Genomic DNA, 27,648 nt, shown 5'->3' with positions numbered 1-27,648 from the left:
TGTTGATGTGCAAGGGAATGGTCATCTTTGTAGCAAAACTTAATTTTTTAGAGCAGTTTAAGGCTCACAGCAAAATTGAGGGAAAAAAGCCTTTTTGGTTCTCTCTCTTTTTAAATTTTTTGCTGGGGGAGAGCGGGGAGGGAGTGAAATGGACTGAGAGTTTGGGGTTGGTAGATGCAAACGATTCCATTTAGAATGGATAAGCAGGGAGGTCCTACCGTACAGCACAGGGAACTATATCCAATTTCTTGCAACAGAACATGATGGAAGACACTATGACAAAAAAGAATGCATATAGGAGTTTCCGTCAGTGGCTCAGCGGAAGCAAATCTGTCTAGCATCGATGAGGATGCAGGTTTGATCCCTGGCCTCGCTCCGTGGGTTAAGGATCCAGCATTGCTGTAGCTATGGTGTAGGCATACAGCTACAGCTCCAATTCAACCCCTAGCCTGGGAACCTCCATGTGTCATGGGTGCGGCCCTAAAAAGACAAAAAAAAAAAAAAAGAATGTATATATAGGTAAGACTGGGTCACTTTGCTGTACAGCAGAAATTGGCACAATGTAGTAAATCAACTACACTTTTACAAAAAGTCATTTCTTAAAAAAATACGTAAAAACCCTACTTCTTGGAGTCAGGCAAGGTTTGATAGAACTTACCAGGCAGAGTCTGGCATATATAACCTCGTTTATTGTCACAGATGTCGTCCATCCATTTTCCTGCATCCCGTGATTTCCCTCCAATAATAACAACACAATCGGCCTGCATATTTATGGAGAAGGGGGGAAAAAGCCAAATGTAAATCAACAATTTTTTTTTTAATGGCTGCACCCACAGCACATGGAAGTTTCTAGGCTAGGGGTCAAAAAGGAGCTGCAGCTGCCAGCCCACCCCACAACCATAGCAACACCAGATCCAAGCCGCATCTGTGGCCTGCACCACAGCTCATGGCAATGCCAGATCCTTAACCCACTGAGCAGAGCCAGGGATTGAACCCATATCCTCATGGATACTAGTTGGGTTCTTACCCCGCCAAGTCACAACAGGAACTCTGAACAATTATTTAAAACCAATTCAAGGGAGGGGAGGAAAAAAATAAGAAAATAAGAAAATCAATTCATGAATAAGCAAAGAGAAAAAATCCTTTATCCCTAACCTCCAAATTTTAGGATAGTCCTAATTCTAAAGTAGCACCGACCTCTTGCTATTTTAATTGAAAATTAAGTAGAGTTGGGTAACTTTGGGAGCTAGTCCTGAAAAATCAGAAATCTCATGAACTCCCTCGTCCATTGATTCATCTCATCAGTTCCCTGAAAGCTACCCTAGCTTTCACTATGGCCAGAGGTGTCTTCTCAACTTCCCAGTCTCACTATCCCATGAGCATCAAAGATCAGGAACCCCTAATCCTACATTTGAAAGATTCTCCACTCATTCTCATCTTCCTTCTTAGCTTTTCTTGTCTTTCAATATCCTGGCTCAGCATCCTTGCTCTCACCCAGGAACCCTTCACAGAACAAGCATGCTTCAACCACGAAATGCATATGAAAATATCCCTCCTACTCTCTTTATCAAACTATATTTAACCTTCTTCATTTTACAAGTCCTGAAATAATAACATAATATACATGTTTTGATTCCATTTTTGTGGAATATAAACTTTATATTTTTATACACACTGAGAAAAAAAATCTAGGAATGAAACCAATGAAAAAAATTGTTTCTTTTTCTCTGTAGGATTACAAAATATGTTTCTGTTGTCTCTCCTTTTTTTTTTTTTTTTTTTTTTTTTCTCTTTTCCTTTTATGGCTGCACCTATGGCCTATGGAAGTTCCTGGGACAGGGATCAAATCTGAGCTGCAGCTGTGACCTACTACGACAGAGCCACAGCAACACTGGATCCTTAACTCACTTTACTGGGCTGGGGATTGAACCCACACTACCTTAGAGACAATGCTGGATCCTTACTCACTGCACCACAGTAGGAACTCCCCTCCTTTTCTTTTTTTTTATTTTTTTGGTCTTTTTATGGCCGCACCCACAGTATATGGATATTCCCAGGCTAGGGGTTGAATCAGAGCTACAGCTGCCAGCCTACACCACAGCCACAGCAACGCCAGATCCTTAACCCACTGAGCAAGGCCAGGGATTGAACCCGCAACCTCTTCATGGTTTCTAGTTGGATTTGTTTCTGCTGTGCCATGATGGGAACTCCTCTTTTTCTTTTTTTATCTAAAAATAAAAACCTGTGCAATAATGAATTTCGTTTTAAATAAAATGTACCACTCATCCATGGAATCTTTCTAAGTAAACCCTATCTCACTCCATTATACTTCCCAGCCCTCTTTATGTAATGAGGAGTCAAAGAATTTCTCCCCAGGAGCTCCCATCATGGCTCAGCAGAAAAGAATCTGACTAGTATCTATGCGGACACAGGTTCAATCCCTGGCCTCGTTCATTGCGTTAAGGATCTGGTGTTGCTGTGAGCTGTGGTATAGGTCACAGACACAGCTTGGATCCTCCATTGCTATGACTGTGGTGTAGACTGGCAACTACAGCTCGGATTCAACCCCTAGCTTGGGAACATCCATATGTGGCAGGTGCGGCCCTAAAAAGACAAAAAAAAAAAAAATTCTCCCCACAAAATCACTTACCCTTAACTAGAATGTATCTACCTGGACATAGCTACCAAGTAAATCATCAAAAAGGTGCCATTTTGATTTAGATCAAATCATTTTTCTGCTCAATTTTTTATTTTCTGCCTCTCTGACCAAGTCCAAACTCTTTCCTAGGGCATCTACATTTCTCTAAATTCTGCTTTCCATCTTCTAAAGCTGTTCCTACTTCTTTTCTGTGTGAGACTCCTGTGACATCCAAAGTCCTTCACTCCTGCCCAAACCCGCCACACACCTTTTTCTTGAAGACTTTATTCACCTTCCCCACTTAACATGACCGTGCCCATCCTCTTGCCATGTTCCCCTCATCTTTATGTTTAAATGTCACTCACAGCTGATGCTTCTTCATATTCCTTCTTTCCACCAAATGAAGAGCTCCATAAATATGTGTTGACTGATTAGATTGCTCTATGCTGTAAGTTTCTTTTCTCCTAACTGCTATCATGCTTTAAAGCTGATCCTCTCATTAAGCGCTTTCTTTTTTTCTTTTTTGTCTTTTTTTTTTTTTTTGTCTTTTTAGGGCCACACCCATGACATATGGAGGTTCCCAGGCTAGGAGTTGAATTGGAGCTGCAGCTGCCAGCCTACACCACAACCACAGCAAAGCGGGATCCAAGCCATGTCTGCCACCTACACCACAGCTCTCGGCAACACTGGATCCTTAACCCCTGAGCGAGGCCAGGGATCGAACCTGAAACCTCATGGTTCCTAGTCGGATTTGTTTCCACTGCACCATGATAGGAACTTGTCATTATGCACTTTCACTTTGTTACTGTCTTCTTTCTTACCTGAGACTTGGGGTCTAATTTAAGTGTACTCTTTTTCAAGGTAAGAATAAAATCTTATGTTTCTTCATGTATTTCACAATGCCTAGTATACTGTTTAACACTGATTAGTTGACGTCAGTGATCTAAGATTTTAAGTAGTAAAATAGGAAATTCATTTGTGGTGCAGCCAGTTAAAGATCCCGCATTGCCACAGCTTTGGCCCAGGCTGCAACTGTGGTGCAGGTTTGATCCCTAACCTAGGAATTTCCACATGCCACGGGTGTAGCAAAAAAAAAAAAAAAAAAAAAAAAAAAAGTACTAAAATAAAGAAGCAATCATCTGTCTTTTAGTCAATGTACAAAAACACTTAGAGTGTTTGGCACACAGCAGGCACTCTGCAAAAGCTAGCTCAATAATGATGGTGATGATGACGATTATATCTTTAAAAGCAGTAGCCATTTAGGGATAGCTGCTGCCAAGAACATTGCCAACTCTGGGTTCAAGGGTACAGGCTGACTAACACATAGGTCCACCCTGGAGCTGGCTTTCCCCTATTCCTCACATGGTGACCACCCACTTACCCTCGGCACCCCAAAGATGAAGAGTTCTTAACTGAATTTATACCCCTTCCTTCAAGGCTGGAACAGACTGAAAGTTAAAATCTGCAAGAATGAATCAGATCAAGGAGTACTCTGGTAGATGTTTCACAGACGATTAATCCCTAATATGGCAACTTGAAACAAACGGACAGTGTATGGAGAGGTGACCTGAAAGTGATATTTACATCTTCATAAGAAAGACTGCTCCTTCTCCCACCAGGATAACCTTTCCCCCAGTTTGTATAATGAACTCCTCGTCCATCCGTCCAAAGGAAGGTGTGCTCTGAATTGACATCATTCAGCCCAGTCCAGGCGTTAAAGGTGGAGTCCTTCATATGATACGTAAGAAATGCTGAAAGAAAGTTTCACAAGACAATTTTAAACTTTGGAGAGAGATACTCAAAATACAGATAATATTCAAATACATTAATTTACAACTACTGAGAATGTGACCAATGTCTTTATCATCATCCAAAAGCACTACCATGAAAACACACTCTAGCCTGAGCATCATGTTAGCACAATAAAAGTCCAGGTTTTACCTGGGTCACTGCAGAGAGTTGTACAGGTTGTGTCCTGCCCAAGGGCATTGGGGCACTGGGGCACTGGGAAAGGGGAGGCTGAAGTCCATCCCATGTGCCCCACTCTCTCTTTTGTACTCCCAGATCTGGGCTGTGGCTGCCTACCATCCTGCAGGAGGAAGCCCATTTTTCTAGTTCACACACAGTCCTCCAAGTTAGCAGATGTCCTGATTCTGTAAATAAGATAATCTGATTCTAAAAACTAAGGGGCAAAGAAAGCTCTTCATCCAGAAAAGTTATAAAAATAAAAACTATTTTCCAAAACAAAAGGCATTAGGCTGATAAAACTAAAAACAGATTACCATATGATCCAGCAATCCTACTCCTGAGCATCTATCCAGAGGAAATCATGACTTGAAAAGATATATGTACTCTAATGTTTACTGCAGCGCTATATACTATATACAATAGCCAAGACATGGAAGCAACCTAAATGTCCATTGACATAGGACAAAGAAGATATGGAACATATATGCAATGGAATACTACTCAGCTATAAAAAAGAATGACACAATGGCATTTGCAGCAACATGGATGAAACTAGAGATTCTCATACTTAGTGAAGCCAATGAGACATGAGAAACAAATATCATATATCACTTATATGTGGAATCTGAAAAAGGGATACAAACAAACAGACTCACAGACTTTGAGAAAGTTCTGGTTACCAAAAGGAACAAGAGGGGGGAAGTAGGGGTGGACTAGGGGGTTGGGATGGAAATGTGCTAAAATTAGGCTACGACAATGCTTGTATAACTATAAATATAATAAAATTCACTGAATTATCTTTTTATAAAAGCATCTGGCTGTTGATCACCACCCTGGATCACCAAACTCAAAGATCTACTAAGTTGGAACTCCTCCCAGGTGGCCAACTCCTAGGGGTCAGTAGCCATCCACAGAGCGTGCCTGAACCCAGGAGGCACATCCTGCTGCTAAGGGCTCACATCACTGGGAGAGAAATTCTAGAAAAATTCAGAGAAAGTGGGACAAATATGGTTGCTTGTGTCTTTATCAATTCTGCAGCAGAGAGGATAGTGGCAAATATCCAGAAGCTGTAAAATGGACATGGCCCCCATCCCCTCCCACTAGCCCACCTGCCTCCCCCACCACAGCATCTGCCTCCTGAGGCCATCTACCTCACCTGCTGGGAGCCATGGACACCAGGACACTAGATGGACACCTCATGGGTAAGCCCTGACTCTATAGAACAATTTCCAAACATAGATGCTTAAACATGACTCCTGGATACAAAGAGGAAACCAGATGGCTAAGCACTTGAGTTTCTAGTAGAAAATATAAAAAATTATCTGTTGACTCATGCACAAAGAGTTCCTTAAAAGGGCCACTGCTCCGTGCTTACCCTTCAGCAGAGTACTACATGCCACCACCCTGTTCAGAGATTTGCCTATTTCTCAATGAATTTGAAGTACAAACAATAATAATTTGCTTCTAATATTTTCCAGAAAGAAAGAAAGCATGGGTATATTATTTGTTTTGTTTTCATTTTTATTTCCTAAATAAGATCATAACTCTTGCCCTATTCCCAACTTGAAAGGAAATGTAGAAAAGCTCTACCTGCCAATATTTCAGGACTAACTTGTTTTATGCCAAGAACCACAATAAGAATTCAACAACGTGTGCCTGTTTTGCCAGAAATAATGTTATTTTATCTGAAAATTGTTTCCTTCTGCACATCTCTATTACCCAAGCTCTAATTTTGTTATGCCAGGAATCAGCACTTTGTGGCGAAGAGAGGAAACCAATTATTGTGTTTCTCTGCTGGGTAGCTAAGCTCCAAATGTGGTAGACCAGTTAGAGAAATATGAGTATTATATTCCTAAATTTTTTTTATTGTGTGCTATGGTTTGACACTTTTCTTTCAGTGTCTGGCAAGCGGCTGAACTTGTCAAAGGTTCTCAGTGAAAGCTTGGTTGATTTGGTGGGTAATGTGTTCCAAGAAAGCACATGGTGGCCTTTGTGGAGTGAAATTAACATTTGGGAGACTGCCACACAGGGTTCCAAGGACTCTCTTCTTTCTTATATTTTGTAAGATATGCCATTTTTTTCCAGTAAATGATTTTGCAAGTCACAGAATCTCAGAACCAAAAGGGAACTTAGAAATTATCCAGTCCAAGGAAAGAGAACACACTTACACTGTCGGTGGGAATATAAATCGGTATACTATGAAGAAGAGTATGGGAATTCCTCAAAAAACTGAAAATAGAGCTACTGTATGACCCAGGAAACCCACTCCTAGGCATCTATGCAGACAAAACTATAATTAAAAAAGATACATGCACCCCAAGGTCATAGCAGCATTACTTATAATAAACAAGACATGGTAGCAACCTAAATATGTCTATTGACAAAGGAATGAGTAAAAGAAGATGTGGTACATATATGCAATGGAATACTACTCAGCCATAAAAAAGAATGAAATGGCACCCTATATAGCAACATGGATGCAACTAGACATTATCATACTAACTGAAGCACATCAGAAAAAGACAAATATATGATATCACTTATACATGGAATCTAAAATATGACACAAATGAACTTACCCATAAAACAAAAATAGATTCACAGACATAGAGAACAGACTTATGGTTGCTGGGGGTTGGGAAGGGGAGTGGGAGTTTGGGGTTAGCAGACATAAGCTATTACATATAACAAAGTTAAACAACAAGGACCTACTGTACAACACAGGGAACTGTATTCCATATGGTTTATGGTGATAAACCATAATGAAAAAGAATCTGCAAAAGAATCTATGCATTTACAGAACAATCATTTTGCTGTACAGCAGAAATGAACACAATATTGTAAATCAACTACAATAAAACCCGCTTAAAAAGAAAAGAAATTATCCAGTCCACATCTCTCCCCCATGACATCTGCACCAATTCCTACATACGACAAATATTTATTGAGCTCCTTCCATGCTCTGTACCAGTCAACATGTATGAGTCCTCAGCACCCTTTTGAGTACCTTCCAATCCAACCATTTTCACAGCCCTTTAAAAAACTCAGAAAGCAGCCCATCCAATTAGTACAACCTCCTTATTCTGAGCCTAAATCTAACTCTCTGTCACTGCTACTCACTGGTTCTAAGTCTTCCTTCTACAGTCATACAGAATGATCCTTCCAAGTTCATGTCCTTTCTTTTCCAGGCTCCTTCAAACAGTCTTCACTTGTGGTTTGCTGTGGTTTCAAAATCCTTCACCAGTTTAATTACTTTCATCTGAGTGGCCTGCAGGTGTCAATATCCTTTCTAAAGTGACCAACTTAACCTAATACCCACTTCATATAAGGTGTCCCCAAAAAGACCATGGAAAAGGGGTCTAGAAGTCAAGTACATTTCTCTGGATAACACAATAAATTTTGCAATCTTCTATCTAGAAATGATGAGTTGCCTCCTTCTGTTCTTCAAAGCTCTGGCTTATCTTTACCTTTTATCAATTTTCTTCTCAATTTGTTCAAAGTTTGTATTTAAAAATTAGTTTTATTGCATTATAAGTTACATGATCCCGTGACTAAAAGAGAAGTAAATGGAAAATCAATTTTTAAATTTTATCCCTAGAACTTACTCTACTTCTCAGGCTCTTTGGTGAACAAACTGGTTGAACAAAAACAGAATTTAAGCCGGAAGACCCAGTTTGATGCCCAGCCCTACCCTTAACCCACCAATTTCCTTGACCCAAGTCTCCCTGAGCAGTATTTCCTCATTTACAATAAAGTTATGATTCCTGCTTCATAGACTTGGTATGAAAATGGAGAGACACCTTGTCTTTCTTTTAAAAAAATTTTTTACTACAGCTGATTTACAATGTTCTGTCAATTTCTGCTGTACAGCAAAGTGACCCAGTCATACATAGATGTACATTCTTTTTCTCATATTGACTTTCATCACGTTCCATCACAAGTGATAGGATATTGTTCCCTGTGCCATACAATAGGACCTCATTGCGTATCCACTCCAAATGCAACAGTTTGCATCTACTAACCCCCAACTCCCAGTCCATCTCACTCTCTCCTCCTCCTATGCAAAACACTAGAGAACTAATAAAATAGCTCTCCAGGTGTGTTTGTTTGCCCTTCCTAGCCTTTACTCCGCAAAACCTCAAAAATCGTTTACTGGAAGCAACATTCTAACACCTTAGAGAAGAATTTACATATTTATGAGCATCACTGACTGTAAAATGGCCCACATACCTTGTTCTTTTTCATTGCGTATAGACGCCAGATTTCCTCCAAATCCTATGCAAGCTTTTCGTGCCTCTTGCCAATTTTTTCTTTCTTCTTCAACAAACCCGAAGATTTTGAAACACTGAGATGGAAGAAAAAAAATCAGAGGGATTATGCAAAGATAATAGTGTTTGCTCTAAAGAAGTCAGAATTATTCATAAAGATTATAGCTAAAAATAAATTTTCTCACAACCCAATGGAGGTTTAAAAAATGAAGTTCATTTTATTACCCACCAATTTTCTTTGCAAAGCTATTTCTCCCTTGCAACAAAGGGCACAACAATTTGTATAATATCTTCTAATAAACTCTCAGTTTCTATAGAGAAATTTTTTTTAAATGGCCGCACCCACGGTATATGGAAGTTCCCAGGCCAGGGATTCAATCTGAGCAGCAGCTTCAGCAACTCTGGGTCCTTTAACCCACCATGAAAGGCCAGGGATCGAACCTGTGTCTCTACAACAACCCAAGCCACTATAGTCAGATTTTCCGTGTGTGTCTTTTTAGGGCCACATCTGCAGCATATGAAAATTACAGGCTAGGGGTCGAATCAGAGCTGAAGCTGCCAGCCACAGACACAGCCACAGCCACGCCAGATCTAAGCCGTGTCTGTGACCTACACCACAGCTCACAGCATTGCCAGGTCCTTAACCCACTGAATGAGGCCAGGGATTGAAGCCATATCCTCATGGATACTAGCTGGGTTCATTACCACTGAGCCAGGTTCCCAGGCTAGGGGTCGAATCGGAGCTGTAGCCACCAGCCTACGCCAGAGCCACAGCAACTCGGGATCCGAGCCGCGTCTGCAACCTACACCACAGCTCACGGCAACGCCAGATCATTAACCCACTGAGCAAGGGCAGGGAGCGAACCCACAACCACATGGTTCCTAGTCGGATTCGTTAACCACTGCGCCACGACGGGAACTCCCCTGCAGTCAGATTCTTAACCCACTGCACTACAGTGGGAACTCCATCTGTAGAGAATTTAGCTTGTGAATCTCTACTGTTCTTGCCTAGAATTTTCTGCAATGATGAGGTGAGCCAAAGTTAACTTGAAGCCCAAAGATTTGCATTGTCACTCTCCATGGTGATCAGTGCCAAGACTACAACTAAATTTTCTTAGTACCTTGTCATTGTAAAAATTCCAACCTTCCTTACAACCTCCTGGGGCCGAGGGTATGGTGGGGGTAACTGTGGCATTGATGCTACTGTTGTGCCGCTGGCAAATGAAGGCATTTGGATAACCACAATTAATGTCATTCCAAAACCCTGACAAAGAGCAGAACAGTGAAATTAGATTTACATGTTTACCTTTAAAACAGTTTCTTCTCAAAACAAATACCTTTTTATTGAAGTGTAAATTGATTTACAATGTTTTGTTAGTTTTAGGTGTATAGCAAAGTGATTCCGTTATATATGTAAATATATAGATATATAAATAAGGGAATAGCTATATAGAGATACAGATAGATATCTATTCCTATATCTATATCTTTCTCTCTCTATATAACTGAATCTATGTATCTATATAGCTAGTCTTTTTCAGATTCCTTTCCATTATGGGTTACTAACAAGATATTGACTATAAAAAAAAAAGACATTGACCATAGTTCCTTGTGCCATACAGTGGGTCCTTACTGTTTATCTGTTTTATATGCAGTAGTTCAAAACACTTTTAAATGTGTTTGTATCTTACAAGGAGTCTCAAAAATGATTTGAACTACAAACATCCTTTTTACATAAGAGACTAGGAAAATCGAGGTCGTACCCTTTTGTGCTTTCACTTAAACCAACTTTATAGACAGCTTCCTATGAGCAAAGCATATACGTGGTGTTGCAGATCTACTAACTAAATGGCCAGGCAGTTCTAATAATAATAATCTAATAATACCTAAACTTTACATATATGAAACACTGGCTTAGGGTTTTAGAAGTATTATCTCCAGAATCTTCTCAACAACAGAGCTATTCTGTTATTATTTCCATTTTTACCAATAAAGACACAGAGAAAGAGAAACATTCTGGATATCTTCCTTCTTGAACATGAAACAATGTTTCATAAAATGAAAAGAAGCAAGAAGAATGTGTCTGTTAACAGAGTAAACCTAAGGCATCCATTCTCCTTACAAACGCACATGATGTTGTTCAAATTAGAATTCTCCTTCAGCTTTGCTCCTTTTCTGTCTAAATACCCAACGTGCTGCTTTTAGCCTAGGACTATAGCAAATGACCTATTCCACCACAAGACAAATGCAAGAAGATTATAATCTTAGCTACCTGAATGTGTATACATGGTTACACAGTTTTCATCATCATTTGCAAAATTGGGTTCACCTGCAGCCCAAGCCACATAATCCACCTTGCTGCCATCCATCCAACTGGAAAAGAAAATTCCGGCATTTAGTAAAAGTCCAACGATTCAAGAATTTGGCTACAGCCAGTGATGGGGACAGGCAAATCGGTCAAGACAAAGGGTGCACGGGATCCTTAGCTGACAAGAGAATGGTTTCTAGAGATGCCGGAAGGAAAACCCCCAAGGAAGCTGGAGTTCCCTGGGGCAGTGAACTCCCCCACAGCAACTAGATGCCTGAGCGAGTCTGTCTTCTTTTTCTTCATGGAAGGAGTACCTCCATTCTTAGAGTGAGAGAAGAAAAGGGGATCCCAGTTACCCTGGACATGGGCCAGAAGCAAGCATCTTCCCCTCGAACTTCCTGAGCATGATTCCCATGAAACAAAACCATTCAGAGCGAGACAGAGAATGCAGAGTTTTTCATTAGGCCCATTTTCCGATTTTCCTTTTTTTTTTTTTTTTTTTTTCTTTTTTTTAGGGCCATACCTGCAGCATATGGGAGTTTCCAGGCTAGGGGTTGAATTAGAGCTGTAGCTGCATGCCTACACCACACCATGGCCACAATGGATCCAAGTCACATCTGTGACCTATCCTGCAGCTGAGGTGATGCCAGATCCTTAACCCACTGAGTGAGGTCAGGGATCGAACCCACATCCTCATGGAGACAATGTCAAGTCCTTAACCTGCTGAGCCACAGTGGGAACTCCCTCTTTTCCTTCCTTCCTTCCTTCCTTCCTTCCTTTCTTTCTGCCTGACTGCCTTTTCTTTCTTTCTTTCTTTCTTTCTAAGGGCCGCAAGTGCAGCACATGGAAGTTCCCAGGCTAGAGGTTGAATCAGAGCTACAGCTCCTGGCCTAAACCACAGCCACAGCAACCCAGGATCCAAGCTGCTTCTGTGACCCATACCCATAACACAGTAATGCCAGATCCTTAACCCACTGAGCGAAGCCAGGGATTGAACGCACACCCTCATGGATACTAGTCGGGTTCGTTTCCACTGAGTCATAATAGAACTCCAGGAACATGCTTACTCTGGTTTCTCCTAAGGTAGGTGAGCCAATATACAAATTCAGGGGCTGTGAACTAGAAAGAGGCCAAGAGATCATAAAATTTAACTCTCTCTTGTGGGAGATGGCTAAAATGGATGTTGTTCAGAGGAACAACACACATTTCTCATCTGTCAGAATAATCAGTGAGAATTTGGGTCTCTGTTGCTAAAAATGGCAATAGCACTTGCATGGAACATATGTGGTTAAAAGATCTGTGCAGGGAGTTCCCTTTGTGGCTCAGCAGTTAACAAACCCAACCAGGATCCATGAGGCTCAATCCCTGGCCTCACTCAGTGGGTTAAGGATCTGGTGTTGCTGTAAGTTGTGGTGTAGGTCGCAGAAATGGGAATCATTTTTCAAGTAAATTCAGCATTCATATCTAAGACACCGTCTTTATAGATGATAACAGGTGATGACATCCTAACACAAAGAGGTGACATTTTGCAAGAGTCAATCAGATTTTGAGTTGTTTATTTGAGAATTATAATGTAGAAAATATTTAACAAGATGCTAAAAAATTTCTATTTTTTTTTAAGATGCTTTGTAGATTGAGAGCCTAAAAGGATTTTTCTTAATGGACTCAGCAAAACAAAAGTCTCAACATAACTTTTCAGTATTCATCAGATCACTGTTCTAGGCAAAGCTCTTTTATTTTGATTTACTTACATAAATTTTTTATCCAAGCTGATCAGTAAGCCAATAAAATATGCTGGCTGTGCATCATTCTTGTTTACCTAAAACATGGAAGTTCACATAGAGTTCAATCTGTGCTTGAATAATAAGCAGATTCTTAAAGAAAAGCTACATAGTAACAAAGCAGTCATTTGAGGACTTTTTAAGGAGGCATTCATGCAGAAACTTCGTTGTATAGTCAATGTTTTCCATAAAAATAAAATGAAAAATATGCATGTTATATAACAACCTGCATTTGTGTATCAAAGACCTTAAGTCATTCTCTATAATATGAAATCCCATTAGTAATTAGATGTTATTAAAAACATTTTTTTTAAAACAAAGTAGCCATTTGGGATTATGTGTCTAAGGAAAGACTTCTACATATACACATATTATTTTATTTTATTTTATTTATACATTTATGCAGTATTAGGAAATATCCTGAGAATTTCAAACCATGGTATAGCTACAAAGATGGAGAGGTCAGACTCTAATATCTTTATAATTAGATGAATTTTTAATCTTTCATTACTGTTGAACTTATTTTTCCCTTCTCTCCCTCCTACCTCCTTTTTGGAAAACAATGAAGATGCCATGCAGATTTGTAAAGAGAACGAGTGAGCCAAGAATTCTTGGGAAAAAATTAATTATACCTTCATTCAAATTTTGGTACAACCAAGAAAGAGTTTTGGGTGAATAATCAAGCTGTACTATCTATTACCTAAGAATCTGGTCCAACTAAGACAGATTTTTTTAATTAATAATCAATTTGTATTTTGCATGAAGAGTCCAGGATGGTCATATACCAACTAGATAAGCATTATAATCTTTGAAAATCAAACTAGTGAACTCAAAGCCATCATGTCTGGGTTCTCACAAGGCCCAGTCCAAACACTGTTTCTGGGCTCTGTGATCCTGCCCTGAATACTCCAGAAATCAGGTCATGGATTTCTGTGACAGTCAACACCCATCTCCCCTCCCCCCACACTCACATCTTTACCCCTGACCTTAGAAGGTTCAAATTCAGGACATAATTTGAAACTATACCAGGGGGTTGCAATCATACACATTATCTTTGCTTATCGCCCACCACTGTTCCATTCTTAAGTTAATCATATTCTTACATATTTCCATAGAAACTTCTTTTCACTTTCACTTTGGATAGAAACAAGATCACCAAAATTCTTCTTGCAAAATTCTCGTGCCTTGTCCATGGTTTCCTTCTCTTTGCTAAAATAATACTGATAGTCTTTGTAAATAACCCACCCATCTTCAGTAACCGGTGGATCTGAAAAATGAATGCAAAAAAAAAAAAAAAAGGTGATGAATTTCAGACAGATTCAAGAATCTTGTATGTCCACTACATGCAAGTCAAAGGGCAGAGTAGCCCCATGAGAATTATATGCAACACTGAGAGCCCAGACTGAACAGGATGTTACATCAATTCAGACTGGATTACCTAAATCCAATATCTACTTTCCATCAACTCCGTCAAAAGTAGTTAGTTAAAAAAAAAAAAAAGAAAGAAAAAGAGTTCTCAGTGGTTCAAATCCGGAGTTGCTGTGGCTGTGGTATAGGCCAGCAGCTGAAGCTCCAATTTGACCCCTAGCCTGGGAACTTTCACATGCTGCAGGTGCAGCCCTAAAAAAATCGAACAAACAAAACAAAAACGAGCTACTTTTCCTCTCAACAAAGTTTCATGTGTCATTATTGGGTGAAAGCATTCCCAGTGTTACATTCATCAATAGGATCACGGAGCTAGAATGCTTGAGTGATACATACACACCCATGATATTCTAGGTTCAAGGAGAGAGCAGCTGTCATCTCAATGCAACAAAGAACTTAGAACAGATGGTCTTGGGTGCTTCAATGTATAATTGGAGAACCAAGGAATTTGGGTATCAGGAGGGCTCCTAAGGCTTCTCCTCCAAACCACAGGATTCTGTGCTTCTGTACTATAGTGGACTCAATCAGAGTCCCAGAGAAACCTAGGGCTCCATCTCCGGAATCAGTATTAGCTTATACAGAAAAAGGTGCTTTGTAGATGTGATTAAGAATCTTCATCCTACTGCACAACACAGGGAAATGTGTGTGATTTGCTCACTTTGTTGTGCAACAGAACTTGATAAAAAAAAAAACATTGTAAATCAACTATACTTTAATAATAATAATTTTTTTAAAAAAGAAAAAAGACAAAAAACAATGAAAAAAAAAGAATCTTCAGATGGAGAGGTTATCCTAGATCAGCTGGGATCTGGGATGTAAATTACAAGCATCCTTCTAGAGGGAGACTTGAGTACAGAAGAGGGAAGGGTGACAAGTGAAGGAAGAGAGGACATTGCTGGTTTTGAAGGTGGGGAAAGGGGCCATGAACCAACAAAAGGGATGCAGCCCTAGAAGCTGGTGATGACAAGGACATAGATTCTTCCTAACAGCCTCTGGAGGGAGCATGGTCCTACTGATTTCAGCCCAGGGAAACAGAGGTGTTATATCTGCCCTCCAGAAGCACAATGGAATCAGGGTGTATAGCTCTCAGCCACCAAGTGTGCCAAACGAAAATAATCCATGAAACTCTTGGATGTGATTCATGAACCCTGTTTGTGCATTTATGAGAAGATCCAAACTTTCATTAGATTCTTAAAGCTATTAAGAACCTCTTCCGGAGTTCCCATTGTGGCGCAGCAGAAATGATCCGACTAGTATCCATGAGGACATGGGTTTGATCCCTGGCCTCGCTCAGTGGGTTAAGGATCCAGCATTGCTGTGAGCTGTGGTGTAGTTTGCAGAGGTGGTTCAGATCTGGCATTGCTGTGGCTGTGCTGTAGGCTAGCAGCTGTAGCTCTGATTCAACCCTTAGCCTGGGAACATACATATGCCACAGGTATGGCCCTAAAAAAGCAAAAAAAAAAAAAAAAAAAAAAAGAACTTCTTTCCACCTTCCTTGAGTAAGGTTTTTGTTTGTTTGTTTTTTGTTTTTTCACTGAGAAAGGAAAGGGGGGGCTATTGATATGGACATCAGGGGGCAAAAAGGAAACACCTACTGTCTTGAGGAGCTGGTGTTGGCTCAGGCTTTGGTGTTTGTCCTGAAAACAAAAGAACATCAGTTATCAGTTGTGCTTGAACTTGTATTTCTACTGAACTTGCTATTACACATCCTTCCAGTTTCACTATTTTCATGGATCAACCTAGCTAAAAACATAAGAGGTTCTCTCTTCCTCTTCCTCCATGACTGGGTTACTTCGCCGTACAACAGAAATTGGCTGTATAGCACTGTAAATCAACTGTACATTAATTTTTTTAAAAACTTAAACAAATTAGGTACAGCAATCCACCAGAAATTTGAAGACGGTTTTTAGGCACAACAAGTAGCATCACATAAAAGAAAGAAGACATGAGTTTTTGGGATCAAAACATCTAGGTTCAAATTTCAGATCTGGGCTTAAATTTCTTACCTTTAATTTTCGCAACTCCAGAAAGGAGTTAATCATATGTGTAAAGAGATGGGGTAAAATATGCGAGTTTTGGGTTATTTAAAAGATGTTCAGTAGATGTTCATTTTACAGTAACACATGTTATAATTAGCTTTTAAATTTTCATTATTTGAAACCATTAAATAGGAGCTATGTATTTATAAAAAAAATATTTTTTCTTTTTTTTCCCTTTTTAGGGCTGCATTGGCAGCACATGGAGTTTCCCAGGCTAGGGGTCCAATCGGAGCTACAGCTGCTGGCCACCACCACAGCCACAGCAACTTGGGATCCAATCTGCGTCTGCAACCTACACCATGGCTCACTGAAACCCACTGAGTGAAGCCAGGGATCGAACCCGCAACCTCATGGTTCCTAGTCGGATTCGTTTCCGATGCACCACAATGGGAACTCCTAAAATATATTTTCTTCCAAAAAGCCCTTATTCGGAGTTCCCATCATGGCTCAGCAGTAACGAACCTGACCACTATCCACGAGGACATGGGTAGGTTCGATCCCTGGCCTCGTTCAGTGAGTTAAGGATCCAGTGTTGCTGTGAGCTGTGGTATAGGTTGAAGATGCGGCTTGGATCCTGAGTTGGCTTTGGCTGTGGTGTAGGCCTAGGAACTTCCATATCTCATGGGTGTGGCCCTAAAATGACAAAAACGACAGCAACAGCAACAACAAAAAACCCTTTATTCGTACTAAATGTATGTTTTATGAAAAGTTAAATGAAATCTTTTTCTTTCCAAGAAATTAATGATATACCTGGACTTTGTTGGGATCTAATAAAAGTTTCCTAGCTTTTGGTTTAATGTGTATCTATGCTAATAGACCTACTAACAATACAACTAGTCCTTGGTAGATAAGAGGGAACATTAAAGAAAAATTGGCCACTATTTATTCCTCCATTCTGACAACTTGTGTCTTTTCTTTTTCTTTTTTTGGGCCACACCCACAGCATATGGAAGTTCCCAGGCTAGGGGTCAAATCCGTGCTGTAACTGGTCCAGCCACAGCCACACAGGATCCAAGCCAAGGCTGTGACCTATACCTCAAGTCACCGCAATGCTGGATCGTTAACCCACTGAGCAAGGCCAAGGATCAAACCCTCGTCCTCATGGGTACCAGTCGGATTCCTTACTGCTGAGCCAGAATGAGAACTTCCATTCTGGCAGCTGTTTTGGAAGCAGGCATCTAAGTAGAAGGAAAATAAGCAGAGAGACACCAGAAGTGCAACAGAGTATCTTTAGCAATAGAGCTAGAAACAGTGGCCAAGGTTCCCTGACAGCAGAGGGCGATAAAGTTCCCTGACAGCAGAGGGCGATGTAGTTCCGTTTATCTGTTTACAAAGGAGGAAGCTGGTGTCTATTTGGGTTCAGGCGTAAGGGTAGGGGGCGTCTGTTCCATTTATCTTAGCAGAAGAAACTGACTCCTCTGCCCTCCATGCATGATTTGGAAATGTGGAACTTTCTTTCTTTGTCTTTTTGGGGCCACACCCGCAGCATATGGATGTTCCCAGGCTAGGCGTGGAACTGGAGCTGCAGCCACCAGCCTATGCCACAGCCACAGCAATGCAGGATCACAGCCACGATTTCAACCTACACCACAGCTCATGGCAACACCGAATCCTTAGCCCATCGAGCGAGGCCAGGGATCAAATCTGCATCCTCATGGATACTAGTCAGGTTCATGAATCACTGAGCCACAACGGGAACTGCAAAATGTGGAAGTTTCTGAGTCATAAACCCTGAATGCTAAGTATGCATTGACCATTGTTGGCCACTGATAACATAGTGAGTCTCCCAGCAATCAGGGGCCACAAAAGGTACCCCGCTCTTTGGTTGACTGTTTCCTAGAGAAATGAGCATTCAGCACATTCAGACTGAGGAGCACATTCACCTGCTGGATGACTACCAGAGGTCGGAGGGTGAAAATCCCCAACAGAAATCACTGGCTCATGACTCTGCTTAGATGGAGCACACCCACCCACTCGCTGGACTCCAGAACCTGCGCTGGGACATGGCTTGTGGGAACTATTTTGGAGGACGTGACTCTTGTCCAGGATTCCCGGGTGGCCTTTTGATCTTCTGTTCCTTTGGAACATTTATCTCTGCTCAGCAACTTCATCCTTATCCTGTGAAATGATGACCCCCTGCCAGTTCCCTGATTTTGTTATTTTGTTTGTGTGGTTCTGCTAACAAGGGGAAGATCCCGGAATCTCCGGAAGGCAGTTCTCCAATCTGAGATGAAGGAGAGGGCGGGTTATCATACCTTTGCGAATCTGGCAAATCCAGTTGTTAAGATGTTCGCAGTTAATATCATTCCAGGACATACCAGCGTCACTTTTCAACTCGCCACAGTATTCAACATTCTGATAATTATTAGGTTCGCCGTAAGCCCAGTTTTCATAGGAAACCTACGTGAGAAACATCACATTACAATCGTGAGCCATTTCTATCAGGCCAACGTCTAGCCAAACACAAAAGGAAAGTTTACATTTTTTAATCACATGTACTCTTTTTCATAATACGTTTGCTTTGAAAACCAGGTTTATGAACACAGCTGGGAAAGAAATAACTAAATAACCTTCGTTACATGGTAACTTGAATAGAGTATGTTATTAATTATTCCAAAATGTTCTTTACTCTTCCTGGGTTTTTTGGTTTGGTTTGGGGTTTTTTTTTGTTTGTTTTTGTTTTTTGTTTTTTGTTTTTGTCTTTTTGCCATTTCTTTGGGCCGCTCCTGCGGCATATTGAGGTTCCCAGGCTAGGGGTCGAATCGGAGCTGTAGCCGCCAGCCTACGCCAGAGCCACAGCAACGCGGGGTCTGAGCCACGTCTACAACCTACACCACAGCTCAAGGCAACGCCGGATCCCCAACCCACTGAGCGAGGCCAGGGATCGAACCCGCAACCTCATGGTTCCTAGTTGGATTCGTTAACCACTGAGCCACGACGGGAACTCCTGGTTTGGTTTTTTGGGTTTTGGTTTTGGCTTTTGGCTTTTGGGTTTTAGGGCCACACCTGTGGCATAAGGAAGTTGCCAGGCTAGGGGTCAAATCAAAGCTGTAGCTGCCAGCCTACACCACAGCTGCAGCAACGGTGAATCCAAGCTGTGTCTGTGACCAACGCAGCAGCTCTCAGCAACACTGATCTTTAACCTATTGAGCAATGCCAGGGATTGAACCTGAATCCTTATGGATACTAGTCAGATTTGTTACTGCTGAATCACAATGGGAATTCCTACTCTTCTTATGAAAGAGAATGAATCCAGGGGCCATGAAAGTGGGATTTGTATACAGGAAAAATCTGGGGGAAAAAGTACCACTTCTCATTGCTGGGAGTTTCTAACTGTGTAACTCCTTCCTAAAGGGAACTATTTCACAGTGATGCTGGAAACGTTTTTTTCATTGGAGTGGTAGGATGAAGAAACATAATTAGGGAGTTCCCACTATGGCTCAGCAGGTTAAGAACCCGACATAGTGTCCATGAGGATGCAGGTTTGATCCCTGGCCTCGCTCTGCAGGCTATGATCGGCTTTGATGCAAGCTGTGGCACAGGCCACAGATGTGACTCAGATCCAGCGTTGCTGTGGCTGTGGTGTAGGCCTGCAGCTGCAGCTCCAATTCAACCCCTAGCCCAGGAACTTCCATATGCCACAGGTGCGACCATAAAAAGAAAAAAAAAAAAAAAGAAATATAATTGGGTCTTTTTATGAAAGACAAAGACTTAAGAAAAGTGTCAACATAGCTACCAAACTTTATGAAAAGGCACAGCAGGAATAAATGGAGGGCTGAGAGTAGGTTCCTTATGGAGTTTTCAGAATGAATCATTGCCTGTAAGGCTGTAGAATAAGCATTATGATCTATTTTCTAGAGATTGAAATATAAAATCCAAGTTGTCAATGGAGCCATCAAACAATCCACCCTACCCCCATGCCTTGAAAATTGGTGATGGGCTGTAAGAGAACAGAAAACTGAAACGACACCAAATCACTTGCTACAGTGACTGCAGGGCTCAATGTTGCCAGCAGGTGCCACAACCTCTCACTTTTCTATTCTTGATAATGAGAAGTCCGACCAAGCCTAAAGGTTTTTAATACAATATCAGAAGTTGTCTCCACACCTCCTGACCTAGAAGAGGTCAGAGAACACCCAATTTTTAACAAGTTTAGCAGCTTGCATACCAATTGGGCCTGATAGAATGAAGACATTATTTTAGATAAACTAGAGGAATGAGTTTCCTAATTTTTTCATCTAGTCCACCCTGGATACATCTTGAGTGAATAGAACTATATGGGAGCAGGGACACGACAATGATCCCCAAAGAGCATTTATTTTTGCACAGCATGTCTCTAGCTATCATAATACCCTATCTTACCAAAAACATGGATTAAGCCAAAGGATAACATCAAATGAAATACACGATAAAGTAAAAATATGATCTATATAATCAAATTACTCACAGGAGATCCATCACTCCAAGTAAAGCCTTCAGAAGGACTTGAATAGGTCAATCCCAACCAAAACAGTTCATGGTAGCTTCCACTAGCCCTGTGACATACAAGATATAAATAAAGATAGCTTATGAACTACATGAACCAAATGTGGTTACCAATGCGTCCTAATCAAATATGAAAATGACTTCAAATAACATAAGTTAGTTATTACACAGGTAAAGGGACTCAAGGACTAAATATAAACATGATACAACAGTTACGCATTTTGGTACAACCCCAAAATACCCTGAAAACAACTGAGAATGATTTGAGAATAACTGTAAAGCAGTGAAAGATGCTCCTTCATTTATTCATTAACGATATATATTGAGTGGCTTATACTTTTGTAGGGCAATTCATCTCAGGATTTAAATCTAGAAAGTTAAATCATTTAGAAGTGAAACTACATCAAAAAGTGCCCATGGATTTGGGATATGGTATATGTACTTAAGGGACCAACAATTTTGGAAATACGAGAATTTTCTCAACATCATTAGCCCAATAGGTCAAAGAAAAGAATATTATATAGAAAAGATACTTGCGTTACTAGCCGCCATATTGCTTGCTGTTCCTCTTTATTATTGATGCTAGCGAGATCTCCACCCAAAGCTCTACAAAAATCTCGAGACTCAAACCACGTTTTCTTCTCATGTTTTCCTTTTGCAAACAGCTAAGAGTGATAGAGATTTGGAATTTACTGTACACTTTATAGCTTATCCAACCAAGAGAAATAATTACGTACTTCTGATGAGGTTTCATTTATAGAAAAGCAAGACGTTACAATGGCCCCAAACAATACAGTTCTCTCAGCTGAAAATCAATTTGTGAGTGAATATTTGGGTAACAAAATCTGGGGGATGATTTTGTTGAGGAAACCTTAGAAAAGAAAGTTATTTTCTAGCACAGGAGAAGTTAGACTGAAAGCTTAGACGCTTTAAGCATATGGACTGGGCATATAGCTCCTTGCCGAAGACAATTTTAATGCAGTTAAGTGCAAAAAGTGACACTGAGATAAAAAGAATGAAAGAAGCTTGGACATAGAGAAAATAAACATGAAGAGAGAAAATTTTAAGGAGAAGAACCTCCCTAAGATTGTGCTACAGTTTTTCATCCTGTTTCATTTAAACAATGAGTAACCTGGCAGTTTTCCAACACTGGGTAGATGGTGTTCTTTAGTATCTTATCTTTTTTTGGATAATTGAACAACAGTTGGAGCACATGCTATGACAGACACTTACTGAGCAGAGAATCTAAAAAGATAGGAGAAGCAACCAAAATGTCGAATGGTGAAGATGAATGGATAAAGAAGATGTGGTACATAGATAATGGAATATTGCTCAGCCATAAAAAGGAGGAAATGATTCCATTCTCAGCAACATGGATGGACCTAGAGATGATCATACTAAGTGAAGGAAGTCAGACAAAGACAATACTATGCATCACTTCTATGTGGACTCTAATTAAAAATAATATAAAAGAACTTGTTTTGAAATCAAACTTATGGTTACCAAAAGGGGAAACAGGGGGGTTGGAGAAGGATAAATGAGGAGTTTGGGATTAATATACACATACTACTATACATAAAATACATAACCAACAAGGACCTACTATATAGCACAAGGAATGCAATATCCTGTAATAACTCATATGGGAAAAGAATCTGAAAAAGAGTGGATATATGTCTACGTATAACTGAATCGCTTTGCTGTACACCTGAAACATTATAAAGCAACTACAGTCCAATTTTTTAAAAAGATGGATGTCAGATTGCCATTTATAGGACACCGAATGGCCCTGTGCCCCTACCTAGCAATCCTTCAGCTCCCACCATGCATAATAATCAGGGGCTAAATCAGAACAAGGAAGTTCTCTCTCCAGGATTCCCACGGGGTGAGATTACGGATTCTTTCATCAATTCACTTAGCTCGAAGCTTGGGCTCCAAGAACAAAGTCAAAAAGGGAGACCATAGGATCACATCACTCATTTTCATTAAGATCAAAAAGGCATGTGGGAGTTCCCAGGAGGTCTAGCAGTTAGGATTTGGCGCTGGCACCTGCTACAACCTTGGTTTTCATCCCTGGTCTGGGAACTGAGACCCCACATCAAGCTGTAGCACGATAAAAGCAAGTGTGAGCTCAGACTAGAGTGAGAAGCATGGGAGAGAGAAAAGATGCCAAGAGGAGGAGGTGATGAAGGCAAAGCAGGCAAAGAAAGGCAGCTTTGAGTTGCATTTGTTGGTCTAAATGCAACTGATCTTCAGCAGCCACCCAAGGAGAGCTCTTTAAAGAAAACAGACCCCCCACACTCCTTCCCGATCAATAAAATCAGAATTTCCACAGGTGGAGCCTGGGCACTGGTTTTGTTTTGTTTTTAATTTTATTCGAGTAGAGTTGACTGACAATGTATTAGTTTCAGGTGTGTAGCAAAGGGAATCCGTCATACATATACATATATCCATTCTTTTTACCCATATAGGTTATTACAAACTATCGAGTAGATTTCCCTGTGCTATACAGTAGGTCCTTGTTAATTATCTATTTTGTACAGTAGTGCATGTATGTTATTCCCACCTGCCCAATTCCTCCCTCCCTGCAACAGTTCACCAATGGTAACCATAAGATTGGTTTTGAAATCTGTGAGTTTGTGTCTGTCTTTTGTTAGGGTGATTCTTTAGGCCGAAGCGTATTCCAAAGTCTTTAAGAGCTTAGCAGTGGCTGCTTACCTTGAAACACAAGCTTGTTTTAGTGGAAGTGCCCCAGTCCTCTGGGCATTTGGGTTCAGGGGTTGTTGTGGGCTCCGGTGGGCGAGTTACTCCTTCCGCCCAGTGTTTGCACACAAATTTGTTCTTTTCTTCACATCTCAAAACATCCCACAAGCCCCCTGCAACCCCAGTCCTCATGGCAACACACCCTGCTTTCCGTCCTGCAGGTGACAAAGTAGAATTCACTCAACAGGTGACACAGCGAAAGCTGGCCATGCTCACAGAAGAGAGTTCAAATCTGAATGTCACGTTGTGTGACGAAATCTACACATGATGAGATAACACAGAGATCCTGCAGCCTTTAGCAAGTGATATGTGCTATTTTTCTTTTTCTTTTTTGGCCACCCCACAGCATATGGAGTTCCCAGGCAAGGGATCAGATCTGAGCCATAGTTGTGACCCATGCCGCAGCTAAGGCAATGCTGGATGCTTTAACCCACTGGGCCGGGCTGGGGATCGAACTTGCATCCTGGCGCTGCACGGATGCTGCTAATCGCAGTGCACCACAGCAGGAACTCTGACTTGTGCTATTTTTGAAACATTATTTACCTTTCATTTCTGTCGCCTGTGTCCCCAACTGAATTATCATCTCGAATGTCAGGGATTTGGTAACATTTAGCCTTTCTAACATCTGGCCAGTTGCCCCCTCCCATAGACATTTAATGATACAACATCTTTAGCATGATAAAATTTACCATAATGACAAATACAATGGTTTTCTGATGTTTCTTTCCTTTTAAAACAAAAAAATAAGATTCGTTTCTTCCCTTCCCCCAGGGTCCATGTAGATATTCCAGAATAGAAATTTTTTAGACTTCAAAATGAGACCCGCCTGAGCTTAAGATTTTACATCAGTTATGCAACTAATCCAAGTTCACTTCCTCATCAGAAAGATGCAGTAACATGCAAGTATCACTACCTCCCTGACAGAGTTGTGGTGCATGCCAGCTTTAATGGATAAAAAGAGTACATAAGATAAAACAGAGACTCTATCAAGCTTCACAGTTTATAATTTTCCAATCATGCATGATGATGTCATGATTATGTCAAAATCATAATTAACTAAGAGCTTTGAAAACATTAGGATTCCTGCTGCTAAAATGAGCTAATATATTATTGTTCTTTTAAAAGACAGTGAGTGTTTACAAGTAACTCTCAGAGTTCCCATCGTGGCTCAGTGGTTAATGAACCCAACGAGCATTCATGAGGATGCAGATTCAGTCCCTGGCCTTGCTCAGTGGGTTGAGGATCTGGTATTGCCATGAGTTGTGGTGTAGGTCGCAGACGTAGCTTGGATCCCGAGTTGCTATGGCTGTGGTGTTGGCCAGCAGCTACAGCTCTGATTGTACCCCTAGCTTGGGAACCTCCATATGCTGTGGATCCAGCCCTAAAAAGACAAAAAGACACACACACACACACACACACACACACACACACAAAAAAAAAAAAAAAAAAAAAAAGAAGAAGAAAAAGTAACTCTCAAAGTTCTGGGGAGGTACCTCTTTCCCAAAAATGTTTTCTCTATTTTCTCTAAGGTCACTAATTCCCTATGGCTCTGCTTTGATGCATTTTTATTCCCTAAGGACATTCCAAGATTAATCTCTCAGAATCCTACTGCTAAATGATCAATACCAGCAATGTTAAGGAGTTTTGGCTGGAGAGTAAGAATCACCACTGTTACCAATATTAAAAAGAAGAAAGTGTGTCCTCAGCTCTTAATATGCTTCCCTTTTCTTTAAAAATAAACTGAGGAGCTCCCAATGTGGCTCAGCAGGTTACAAACCCAACTAGTATCCATAGGATGTGGGTTCAATCCCTGGCCTCACTCAGTGGGTTACAGATCTGGCAGTGCCACGAGCTGTGGTGTAGGCACAGAGGTGTCTCAGATCTGGTGTTGCTGTGGCTGGGGTGTAGGCCAGCAGCTGCAGCTCGGATTCAACCCCTAGCCTGGGAACTTCCATATGCTGCAGGTGCAGCCCTGAAAAAGAAAAAAAGAAAAAAAAAAAACCCTGAAATCCTACTATTTTTCAGGGTTATGATTTTTCAATAAACAAAATCACACTATCCAAACTACTGATCTATTTTCCTTATTGACAGCTGAGAATACAAATTCAAGGAACTTCTGAAGATTAGGACTTATTAGGCCAAGGGGTAAGTTCATGAACTTAGCTATATTACTCCTGCTTTACCTTAGCTTTTTATCCAGGCACAATGAAAAACATGCTATAAAAGATGTATTTCCCAAGTAGGCTCATGCTGAAGTATGTCACAGGCTGTGACACCAGTGCATCAAGAAAGCAAAGACTCAGAGTCTATTTCAGAAACTGTGCATTAAAGAAGGCAAATCAAAATATAGAGGGAGGATGATGTTACTGCAAACAGCACAGATTTGGGAATTTCAAAGATGAGTCTAAATCCATGCTCGGAAGATTTCTAGTCACAAAAGTTTTCCAAGTCCTAGTTTACACTTTGTCTTTACCATGAGGATACTAAGCTTATCTTGTTGGTTTCTTATACAGAGAAAAGACAATCCAGGGCATAAAAAGGACTAACCAGGGTGGCCCGTTCAAGATGTAGAAATAAGGAGTGTCCCTAAGCGCTACTCTTGCTGCACCATTGAAGCCCAGTCCTATTTCTATTCATAGATGCACTGAAAAGTTTTATATCCCTTGAGGACAGTTTTAAGTTTTCAGAAATAAGTGAACTATGTGGGATCTTTGGGACTATGTGGGATTTCATTTATATCTCATAAAGATTTCAATCGGAGCTGTATCAGATAACCCAGCAGTTTTCTCTTCCTTTTGTCCTTAGATAATTCCCAACAAATGAGAACATTTTTAAAAGAAGAAGAAAAACAAAAAGATAATGAAATATACAATAATAAAATTTGGGGAGTTTCCGTGGTGGCTCAGTGGTAACGAACCTGACTGATATCCATGAGGATGCAGGTCTGATCCCTAGCCTCACTCAGTGGGTTGGGGCTCTGATGTTGCCATGAGCTGTGGTGTGGGTTGCAGACTTGGCTCAGATCTGGTGGTGCTGTGACTGTGGTGTAGACCAGCAGCTGAAGTTCCAATTTGACTCCTAGCCTGGAAACTTCCATATGCTGCAGGTGTGGCCCTAAAAAGACAGACACACAGACAGAAAGATAGATGAACAGACATAAAGAAGCAAATAAGTAAGTAAATAAATAAACAGAATTTTAAAAGCACAATTCACTTACATAAGTCTGTTGGGAAAAGTACATGAAGGAATCACAGGCTTGGCCTGATGGACATGTTGCGGGAATGCAAACCCAAGACCAAAGCCCGACACATACCTGGCATATCTGTATTCCAGTGGGTGAACTGAACCCCTTCTGCAATGGTCCATTGAAAGGTCCCTTTGTTCTGTACATCTGAAAGTCCTGTCCAGAAATATCTTTCAGGCCTCAATCCAACCAAACTAGTCAGAAAGGCTTGTTCATATCTAAAATAATAATAATTTATTAATTAAAAAATAAATAAAAAATAAAAATAGTAGTTCCTGTTGCGGCTCCGAAGGTTAAGGACCCAACATTGTCTCTGTGAGGATATAGGTTTGATCCCTGGCCTCCCTCAATGGGTTAAGGATCCAGTGTTGCTGTAAGCTGCGCTGTAGCTTATAGATACGGCTCAGATCTGGCGTTGCTATGGCTGTGGTGTAGGCCGGCAGCAGCAGCTCTGATTCCACCCCAGCACAGGAACTTCCATATGCCGCAGGTGCAGCCGTAAAAATAAATACATAAATAAAGAAATACAAAATTAAATTTTAGAAAAATGTGAATTTCTCTAACTTAAAAACTGTTATTGTAGTATGGCTGACTTACAATGTGTTGGTTTCAGGTGTGCAGCAAAGTGAATTAGTTAAACATATATGTATATTCATTCTTTTTTCCCATGTAGGGTACTACAGACTATCTCAATTGTATGCCTGGCTATGATTTAGTTGGCAATTCGAA

The 27,648-nt window shown here is 40.7% G+C and overlaps 1 protein-coding gene across 1 annotated transcript in view; it reads right to left on the bottom strand.

Moving 5' to 3' along the window:
- Positions 1–27,648, bottom strand: part of MRC1 (mannose receptor C-type 1) — a 118,809-nt gene that overhangs the window by 23,318 nt on the left and 67,843 nt on the right. The window contains 13 exon segments of the mRNA NM_001255969.1: positions 659–761; positions 4,223–4,389; positions 8,837–8,951; positions 9,996–10,138; positions 11,147–11,247; positions 12,934–13,001; positions 14,067–14,230; positions 15,984–16,025; positions 18,683–18,827; positions 20,875–20,962; positions 21,450–21,577; positions 23,631–23,830; positions 26,989–27,137. Of these exon segments, the coding sequence (NP_001242898.1) occupies positions 659–761; positions 4,223–4,389; positions 8,837–8,951; positions 9,996–10,138; positions 11,147–11,247; positions 12,934–13,001; positions 14,067–14,230; positions 15,984–16,025; positions 18,683–18,827; positions 20,875–20,962; positions 21,450–21,577; positions 23,631–23,830; positions 26,989–27,137 (1,613 nt within the window).

Source organism: Sus scrofa, chromosome 10 (assembly GCF_000003025.6).
Source record: "Sus scrofa isolate TJ Tabasco breed Duroc chromosome 10, Sscrofa11.1, whole genome shotgun sequence".
Taxonomy (NCBI): Eukaryota; Metazoa; Chordata; class Mammalia; order Artiodactyla; family Suidae; genus Sus; species Sus scrofa.
Note: the sequence above shows the minus strand (reverse complement) of the source record. Positions and strands in the feature narration are given on the sequence as shown.